The following is a 10,480-nucleotide window of genomic DNA, read 5'->3' on the forward strand; positions in this document are numbered from 1 at the left end:
TGAGGTTGCCAGTCAGGATCAGGTCTGCCCTTGGGGAGCCTGGGGCTTACTGAGCTGGCAAAGGGTGCTCTCAGACCCCTGGCCTCGCTTCTTGTTTACTGACTCATGCATCTTGTAAATACAGGGACACCACATTGGTTCACAGGGCTCTTCCTGGGCTCCCGAGGGAAAAATGTTCTCTGGACCTGTCTTCCAGGGGGAGACTATTTCCTGAAGAATCAGCACAACATAAACAATCCTGGAAAAGCACATAGGCCAGGCTTCCTTTAATGTGGTAATTACTTAAATACATTTTTTGCTTTCATAGATTTCCTGCAAAATTGCCTCCAGATGTCACATGTGGCAGCCATGGGTGTATACTGCTAGGGTCTTCCTTAAACAAAGAACTTACTTTTTATTTTCAAGAAGTACAGTTAGCTGACAGCCTCAGCTGGTAGTTAGGGGCAGAAATAGAATATTGGGGAATAGCTGTTAATTATAAGAAATACTAGAGGCCTGGTGCACGAAATTCATGCACTCAGGGCATCCCTCAGCCCAGCCTGTGCCCTCTCACATTCAGGAGCTCTCTGGGAATGTCCAACTGAAAGCTCAGGCCCACTCCCTGTGCTCGCCAGCTGTAAGCCCGGCTTCTGGCTGAGCGGCGCTCTCCCTGTGGGACCACACTGACCACCAGGGGGCAGCTCCTACATTGAGCGTCTGCCCCCTAGTGGTCAGTGCACATCATAGCAACCAGTCATTCTGCCATTCTGTCGACTTACATATTAGCCTTTTATTATATAGGATTCATCATTCTCTGTTAAGTGATTGTTTTGTTCTGATTAAAGAAAGCACATTCTAACCAGGCTGAGAGTTTCACACCCCTGGGACCTGGGAGTCAACCTTGGAATGTGGTCCATTCTCAACCAAGAACTGACTATTATCATGGAAAGATTATCAACCTTATTGCCCAAATAATGGAGGCCCACCCCAGCCCACAATGCCTGTAATCTGTAACTGTCAGACCCATTCTTATTCCTTTTGCCTACCTCCCCATGTAAACTGATTTATGGGGGGTGCAGAGCAGATTTTCATGGATGACCTGCTGCTCTCCCATGCTGCTGGCATTATTGGAATAAATGCTCATATAAGATTCAACCCTGTCTCTGTTTACTTGGCTCAAGTAGTGACAGGCAGCCCAGACCCACAGGGTTACAAGGATGGGTCATTTCTGCCCAGTGCAGACTCAGCTGTTTTCCCAGTCCCTTTTCTATCACTTTGGTAAACCAGCTATTTCAGATCACCCCCATTACCCTGAATCTCCTCTCCATCACAAAAGGAAAGTGAAGAAAACCATCTTAGCAGTTCCTCTACAAGGGAAGCTGTCACCCCCACACTGGGGAGACTTGTTCTTCCCCTCTTCCCCATAATTCCTCAGTCAGCATCTTTGTAAGCAAACATGGAGGTGTTGGGAGTCAGAGGCGAGGGCTTGGGACTTCTTAGGCTGGACTGGGAGAGACAATAGAAGGCAGCATAGATAAAATTCACCAAAATGCCTTTAAACAATTTTTTTAAAATATATCTTTATTGATTTCAGAGAAGAAGGGAGATGGAAAGAGAGATAGAAACATCATTGATGAGAGAGAATCATTGATTGCCTGCCTCCTGCACACCCCCCATTGAGGATCTCACCTGCAACCCAGGCATGTGCCCTTGACTGAAATCGAACCCGGGCCCCCTCAGTCCGCAGGCGGACGCTCTACCCACTGAACCAAACCAGCTAGGGCTAAACAATTATTTTAAAAAATGGTAGTCTGGGTCTTACTGCTCAGTGTTACAAAATGCAGACTCTGTGGTACATTACTATTAAATAAGATATGGCAAGGCTATGTTGTCAAGCAATGATTGGATCGAGTATTATTAATCAGCAAGAGGGTAAAGCCCTCTCTCACCTAATCCTGTCCCCCAGATGCACTCCATATAGATTTGTAGTAAAAAACATTTTAATGAGGGGAGCAGCTGTCCTTCCTCTCCCTGCCCTGCCCTCTCACTTGCCCCTCAATACAACACCTTGGGAAGGAAGCCCTGGAAATGACCTTCCTTTCCTGTTTGATGGAAGCGTCAAAGGTGAAGTAAAGCAAAACACATGAACAAAACAAACGTGTTTGTGGGGTGTGGGGAGAGATGTGTTTACTGTGCTGAGAGATGGAAGCTGGAGAAAAGGCTGGAGGTTAGAGGAGAGGGAGAGATTATGCTTAAATTGACCCAGATCTGACAGAGGCCTCAGGCGGACTGTTCTGATGTCCTGTTTAGAGGGATTAAGATGAGAGGTCATTCACAAATCAAGACTCACATCTGGAGCTTGGCTTTTCCCCTCCCTCCCTCCTGTCTTCTTTCCCCCTCTCGATATAATCCAGAAATCAATTCATTAATGGATCCAGTGCATTTTCAGAGACCAAACATAGAAAGGAAAGTGAAATATACAGGGGCCCGGAGGGCTTGCCTCCCTTTCCGCCTCTGTTGACGAGCTGCTGGGTTATAGACGCATTGTGACTATTTTTCTGTCTCTCTTTTGCTCAAGTCCATCCTTTCTTCCCTAAACACATCTCATGGTGCTATTCACTTGCATAAGATGAAAACCTTCTAACTTTGAACCAAGAGCTTCATTTGTTGTTAGGGTTGGAGATATCTGAATTGGTTGTTGTTTTTTTACTTTCTCAACAACAGCTGCAGCTTTTATTTCCCCTCTCTGCTTAGGTACCCAAATCAGAGGAAGCAGTAATTGAGTATTTTAGATTCAATTTCCAGCTAGATTTTTGCCCACCCTGCATAAATACATATTTATGAATTTAGATTATGTATCAAGATCTATGGAAAAAAAGTATTTTAAAAGTGCTAAGCAAATGTAAGATTGTTTTATTATTACATAAGAAGCATCCCTGCTAAGTCTGGAAAAACCTGTGGTCACTACACAACCCATGCAGGCCAGGAAGGGGTCTGGGTCAGATTCATTCCATTCCAGCCACACGGGCATTTTAATGCTTCCAGGTCTGGAGACAGAGTTTTCTTGCCCCCAGGAGTTGGCATCTCAAGAGTCAGATGCTCAAACTTTGGTTAAGGGTCAGAGGTAACTGACCCTTGGGTCCCAGGTGGGATTTTAATTCTCATGATTTCTAGAGCCCTTTAGCCTCCCCAGGTGGGGCACATTTGGTCTCCGAAGGAATGTCAAGCCAGAGGTATCAACATCCAGTCTCAGGACATCGTGGTCAGATCAGCCTTCCAGCCCTCCCTGCTTGCTGCCCAGTGTTTGTGTGGTCTTACACTGCTCTGGAACTAGGCATCCCCTTCCTCTTCCCTCTTGCCCTCTCTCCCTTTCCACTCCTCTCCCAGACTTTCCCATCAAGCCACACTGCTATTACCTTCAGGTAATGAAATCTGTAGAAGGCTCAACTCAATCTGTGCTAAGCCCAATTGCCCAAAGATGGAATAACCACATGGTGCTTGCCCAGGAGACAGACTTGTTTGTTAAAACATGTTTTGTTACATATGTAATACCTTATCAATAAATAAAATAAAATATGTTTTGTTCTTTTTATTGATTTCAGAGAGAGGAAGGGAGAGGGAGAGAGCTAGAAACATCAATGATTAGAGAGAATCGTTGATGGGCTGGCTCCTGCATGCCCCCTACTGGGGATCAATCCCACACCCAAGCATGTGCCCTGACCAGGAATCCAACTGTGACCTCCTGGTTCACAGATCGATGCTCAACCACAGGCTGGGCCACACTGTGATTCTTTAAAAACATCCCTTCTCTACTCAAAAGCAGAACCTCAAATATTTGTTGAATCAATGAATGAAATGTTAACAGTGCTTGTTACTGGGCCAAGGAACTAGAGTTTATTTTTGTTTTTACCTTTAGATTACCCGGACACAGATATTGCTGAGAAAGGAGGTGATATTGGTGAAGTGAAACATCAATGATACAAAAGAGGGAGCTACACAAAGATATTACTATTCCAGTCAGAAGGAACAGCAAGTGCAAAGGCCCCAAGGCAAGAATAAACCTGGAATGTCAATCAAAACCACGATGAGCTACCACTCACATCTGTTAGAATGACTATTAACAACAAAACAAGAACTAACAAAACTAACAAGCTGGAGAGGATGTGGAGAAAAAGGAACCCTCAGACACTGCTGGTGAGAATACACTACTGGTGGGAATGTAAATTGGTACAGCCACTATTGGAAAACAGTATGGAGATTCTTCAAAAAACAATTAAGAATAGAGCTACCATATGGCCCAGCAATCCCTCTTCTGGGTACCTACCCAAAAAACAACAACAACAAAAAACCCAAAAAACAAACAAAAAAAAACCTTGAAAACACTATTTATAAAGATACTCCTTCCCCTGGCTGCCGGCACCAGCTTCCCTCTGGCACCTGGGACTCGGGCTTCCCTCGCAGCCATGGCTTCAACTGGAAGGTCGTCCAGAAGGATGTTTGGTCTAATTAGCATATTGTGCTTTTATTATTATAGATATGTACCCCTATGTTCTCTGCAGCATTATTCACAATAGCCAAGACATGGAAACAACCTAAGTGTCCTTCAACCAATGATTGGATGAAGATGTGGTACATAAATACAATGGAATACTATTTCTTTTCTATTATGGATTTCAGAGAGGAAGGGAGAGGGGGAGAGAAAGAGAAACATCTAGGATGGGAGAGAATCATGATGATCGTCTCTGTCCTGCACGCCCCACACTGGGGATCGAGCCCAAAGCCTGGGTGTGTGCCCTGACCAGGAATTGAACCGTGACCTCCTGGTTCATAGGTCAATGCTCAACCACTGAGCCATGCCGGCTGGGCAATACATTCAATTTTTAAAAAGAATAAAGAAAGGGTTGGTATGACTGACACATGGTAGATGTTAGAGGGAAAAATGAGAAAGATGATGTTTGAGAGGTAGATGGTCATGTTATGAACACAAGCAGGGATTCCTGCAGACTCTAGTTCATGGACTCTTTTCTATGAAGTGGTTTTCTTGGCCAGGGCATTATCCTATATATGATGAAGCAGAAGGCATTCTAAGTCCATGAATGTTGGTATTGGCTAAGTTATGTTAGGCAAGGAAAGCAGATCCAAATTCAGAACAACATCCATTTCCATGAAAAAAAATCAAGCTTTGCCCCAATGAAATGAACTTGCCACCATGGAGCTGCTGGTCTTAGGTGTGTTTTACATTGCATTCACCCATAAGCCAATGCTGAGACAAGGCTTACTTGTGGGGTGTATTATTAATACACTTGTGGGTATATTTCTTGACCAGAAAGACCAGAAATGCTCAGGAGATGACCATGTAAGCACCTGGCTGCTTTGTTCTTAATCTCTGTGGGTTCTAGGCCCAATCCTCAAAGTTCATTGGCAAAGCCCTTCCCAAAACCTTCACAGCAATTTTCAATGTTGCTCTTTTCAAGTCTCTGACATATAGCCAGTGACTGGTGACAGAGCCAGACTCAGGTCATGTTTCCTTCCAGTCAAAATACATGATAAAAGGCATTGCTTGAAAGCCTGCCTGATTCCTGCTAAAATCCTGCCCTCTGCTGTCCTTCAAAACAGCTGCTGATAGGGGGTGTGGTACACAATAGGAGACTTCCAGCTGGTAGTGCATCTTGTACAACATCTATAAACCAGACTTGACTTTTATTATTCTCAGTTAATTGGCCAACAACTCTCCGCCAGGGCGAAGGGACAGACTGGCCGGGACAAGGTGTGGAAATAGTGTCATCGAAAGCACAGAGTGGAAAGAAATCTGCTCACACAAACTAAGTGCCTTATGGCCTGCTCTGGCCCCATCTACGAGGTGATGGAGTGTTACTGGACATGGTCCACTTTATGAGTAGGTGGGTTAGATAGTACCTGAGTCCCATGGTCTCCAACACACTAGTAGCAAATCGAAGCTGCTTCTGAAAAGGAAAGTAGCCAGGGGTTCATGGCCTTGCTACCCAATCCTGTGTGCTTCCATGATTTTCTGGAGAGACTTGTTTCTGATTTCACTAAGTCTCCCAGGTATTTTGAGAGGGCTGAGGAGCAGAACTGCTTAGATGGCAGCCTGGGCCTCCTACAGAGACTGCTTTGCACTGACAGCTTCTCAGGTCACCTAGAAAATAAATCTACAGAACACCCGTGTGCCATATGCTGTCTCTACCATAAGGTGCTGTGCTTTTCCTAGTTGTAGAAGGGGCAAGATGTAGCAATGAGTCCTTACCACTGGAGGGGCTATCACCACATGTACTAGACCACTGAATCCCTGGGGATATTACTAAGCAGTCAAGTGCTTGTACCTCTGTGAGATTCAGAGTTCATCCTTGAATACATGAATCTACCATGGCATTCATGTATCTGGTATTTCCAACACAGTGTGTTAATGTGATATCCTATGGTTTGGTGATGCATTAAATGTCCTCGTGTAGCACACAGCTGGACTTGACATCTGTGAGACAGATTTATAAAGCTGTTTCTGTCCCTGCCAGGTAAAAGCAAACTGCTAGGGGACTCTGCTAACTAAAATGGATAAAAATGCAGTGGTTAGAGTCAGACCAATAGTTACATATCGAATGTAACTAAGGGTGTTAACTAAGTTAACCTTGCTTAACTAAGGCTGTTCTAAGATGCTCCAATAGAGACCATTTCAGGAACAGCAGCTGTAATTCGGATCACCTCAAGATTAAGTTTTAATGCAGAGTCCACTGTCATTTCCAAGAGCCATCAATCTTTCTCACTGGTCAAACGAAGTACACTCTCCACTTGGGGATATGACAGGTTACCACATTTGTATCTTTCTACCCTCTATGTTTGTACTAACTTCTGTAATTACCCCCCAAAAGACATACTGCTTTTTTAATTAGTATTTTGGAAGAACAAATGCTCCAATGAATTTCCCTTGGCCCTTCTACCACAGAGCCCTTACTCCTTAGGGCAGGGAGCCAATGGAGAGATTCTGCAAAGGCTGTGTATCCTATCTACACTAGGAACCGAGGAAATGAATCAAGGGTGATGGAGGGGGATGGGGGGAGAGAAGTCCAGTGTCCAATCTTCCTCCCATGACCTCTATTCTGACCAGGAGTCATAGTCTTCTCAATCCCCCATAACTTAGAACAAGTATCCACGGATCCCTAAAAATTTTGGATATTTCTCATTTCAGACTGCATATCACCTAAAGAAATAGTTAGGTGAAAGGTTCATAACACACATAGCAAACCTGGCAGTTTGCTTTTACCTGTTATAGCAAAGGCCCTTAAATCAAGGGTTCTGGTCCTGAGAATTAACTCAGTTCTAGGAATTGAGAAGCTGTGATCCTCTGACTTGATTCAAGTGTCTGTTACAAAGACCTATCAGGTTGCCTGACTCTAAGATTACCTAACCACTTTAAGAGATTGTGCTAATCCAACATTTCCTAATTACTACCTTTCCATCTTCTCCCTCCTCAAGAAGACGCACACATTTTTCTTCTAGCAGGTGACCCTCCAACATGCTTGACGGGAAAGAACAGCAAGCGAGGACAGAACTTCCAGTTGCTCACAGGTTTCCGTTTTAGGCCCTGGCAGAAAAGTTACTGAAGAGGCCGATGACCGAGCATGTGAAATCTCAATCTAGCACTGGCCAGCTCTTAGTGTTTGGTCCTGCTCTACATTGGTCCACCAGCAAATTGCAGACAGCTGCCCAAAACAGCACATGGAATATAGTATCTCCTGAGGGTACCAAATTCAACCTGATCCAGCTAAGTAAGGGATACTCAGCAGTGAGAATGTGAGAAAACTGGTTTCCTATAATTGAGAAAGACATTCAGGAGAGCCAGTTTGGTGTGTTTTCTTTAGCTCGGTAGTTCACAACCTCAGCTGCAATGGAACCATCGGTTGGAGCCCTCAGAGAGGCTGGTTTAATAGCTTGGGCCTCTAGAGCTAAAAAATTGCCTGAGGTGATGTTAAAGCGCACTCGGGGACTTCCTAGCTCCTGCCAGATGTCCCTATACCAACAACCAGGACCCCCACTCTATCCCATAATTTTCATTTAAGAAACTTGAGGTTAGCTAAGTCATTTTATTGTCCAGAGTTTCACTCAATGCCTTGAGTTGAGGTTTGGGAATCAAGGTTCATTCTCTCCCTTAAGTTATCCAGTGCCCTTGAAAGCAACTATCTGACTCCATAATCCTTGCATTCTTTTTCCATCACCAGTATATTGTTCTATGGTGGCTGCTAAGCAGTATCCAAGGACCTTATCCTCAAGGAGCTCATGGATCCTGGTAACTAAAACCAATGGCCTGACAAGCTACTGGATTACTGAAGCTGCAAGCTTTCTATCCAGAATACAGAGGGCAGTGGCACTACCTTTCGTCCTACCCAGAAACAACCAATGCCAAAGACCCCTCATTTCCCTGAAGGTCTGCCTACAACCCATTTTTTGGAATCAATATAGACATTAAAGTTCTTTTGTTTGCAAACAACAAAAAAACAGTGACCCTAGTTAGCTTAAAGAAATAATATAGTGGATGGATTCTAGGATGGTTCACACATCCAAATAAACTGGAAAGAACCAAAGCTCAGGAAACATGAAATCTCTGAAAACCTCCATAGAGCTTCCATAAAAGCCATCCATCCAGTTCTGTTCACTCAACCTCTGTTCACTCGAGAAGATCCGCTGGGCTCAGCTCAGCTTTGGGTCTTCCCCTATCAATCAGCTATGGTAGGAAGGCAGGGTCGCAAAGCACAGACATGACCCCAGGTAAGGAGAACTGTAAACCAGCACCCACCCCAACAGAAGTCTACTTCAATTACCCACATCTGTAAGCCTCTATTTTGCAACTGATAAATAACAAGGGCAAAAAGACATTGTTTAATCAAATAATTTTAATTAACAGTAAGCAGCAAAAGTGCAATGACATGAAAAGCCTCATATTTTACATGTTTAAATTATTCACTGTCTTTACTTGTAAGGTGTTGAAGGTGGGACCCACTCCTGAATCTTCTTTCTAGTGGTGGAATAAGGTACATATTGCTCTGAAGTGCCACTCAGGTTGAATTTATGGTTTGTCCAAATGAATTTACGAGCAGTAGGTGGTTTTGTTGTTGGAGGATCATCAGTCATACAGTGAAGCCAACGGTGCCTTAAAGAGAGGAAAGAAGACAGTTAAGAAGAGGCCGTGCAGTGTCAGGGAGGAAGGTTAAAAGGGCAGCTCTGGGGCTATTTTGTTGCTTGAGCTCAAATCTTAGCTCCATCACTAACTAAGTGAACTTTTCTATGACTTCGTTTTTTCATCTGAACATCTTATTTCCTAAGGAGGGATAAGGATTAAATGAGATGATACACATAAAGCACCTAGAAAAATTCCTGTGCATAGTAGGAATTCAACAAATGCTAGCTATTACTATTATCCTTACTGTATTTCATCAAATCTAGGACACCCTCAATTTTAAGATACACCATTATTTTATGTATCTCTAAAAATTAAAAAATGCTGCCAATTAAATTATGACACTATTGATAGAATATGTACCTAATTTTAGATGTAAAGATATGTTAGAAAATTGATGAACTACATTATCACTATGAGATGCTACAGGCTGACCCTGGAGTTCCTGTGTGCTGAGTTGCTCTGTCTCATGGAGCTGTAGTTGGAAACCCAATGCTGAGGAAAAGGAAGAGGTAGAGGGTCTCTATGTGCACCTTAAATTCAAGCTTAAGTCTGACACTGGAGAACATAACATTTGTTACCTTAAAATTATTAGATCACAGTTCACAAGTATTTCAGCTTTAAGCGTTTAACCATTTAATTTCAAAGGATACTTGCTGGGAGGGGCCAGAAATCTGGCCTAAAGGAAGCTAGGAGCTTTCCTTGGAGTCTACAGGGGAATGTCTCTCGAATGACAGAGAAAGGAAGAATCAATGTCCAAGGGACAAAGAGTAGAACTAAGCAGGAAGCCAAGCTGAATTTATATGGGAAAGGAAGGAGAGAGAACTCATCCCAGATCCCTCAAGGCTCAGAGCTCATAATACAGATATGACCCTATAAAAACAGGGAATGAGGAGACAAGCATAGAACGCAGCTCCAAGAAAAAAGAAAAAAAAAGGTTGACCAGCTACAGAGAAACGGGTAAGAGGAGGAGGTTTCACTAAAATAATTAAGACTAAACCTAATAAGAAAAATTCATGATGCTATGTATGTTCGAGTGTTTATTAGCAATAATTGATAATACATAAAATCTGAAAATGTTTACCCAGGAAGGCTACTGACAAGAGTCAGGGAATGAGTAAACAATTTATTCTCATAAGAAACAGGCTTGCCGAAACCGGTTTGGCTCAGTGGATAGAGCGTCGGCCTGCGGACTGAAGGGTCCCGGGTTCAATTCCGGTCAAGGGCATGTACCTGGGTTGCGGGCACATCCCCAGTAGGAGATGTGCAGGAGGCGGCTGATCGATGTTTCTCTCTCATCGATGTTTCTAACTC

At 43.6% G+C, this 10,480-nt stretch overlaps 1 protein-coding gene across 1 annotated transcript in view; it reads right to left on the bottom strand.

Moving 5' to 3' along the window:
- Positions 1-8,864: 8,864 nt before the first annotated feature.
- NDUFA12 (NADH:ubiquinone oxidoreductase subunit A12) overlaps positions 8,865-10,480 on the bottom strand; it is a 15,034-nt gene continuing 13,418 nt past the window's right edge. Inside the window, exon 4 of the mRNA XM_006757610.2 lies at positions 8,865-9,139. Within this exon, the coding sequence (XP_006757673.1) occupies positions 8,959-9,139 (181 nt within the window). The 3' untranslated portion in view covers positions 8,865-8,958. The remainder of the gene's footprint in view (positions 9,140-10,480) is intronic.

The sequence above is a fragment of the Myotis davidii genome, unplaced genomic scaffold (genome assembly GCF_000327345.1).
Source record: "Myotis davidii unplaced genomic scaffold, ASM32734v1 scaffold13, whole genome shotgun sequence".
NCBI classification, from domain to species: domain Eukaryota; kingdom Metazoa; phylum Chordata; class Mammalia; order Chiroptera; family Vespertilionidae; genus Myotis; species Myotis davidii.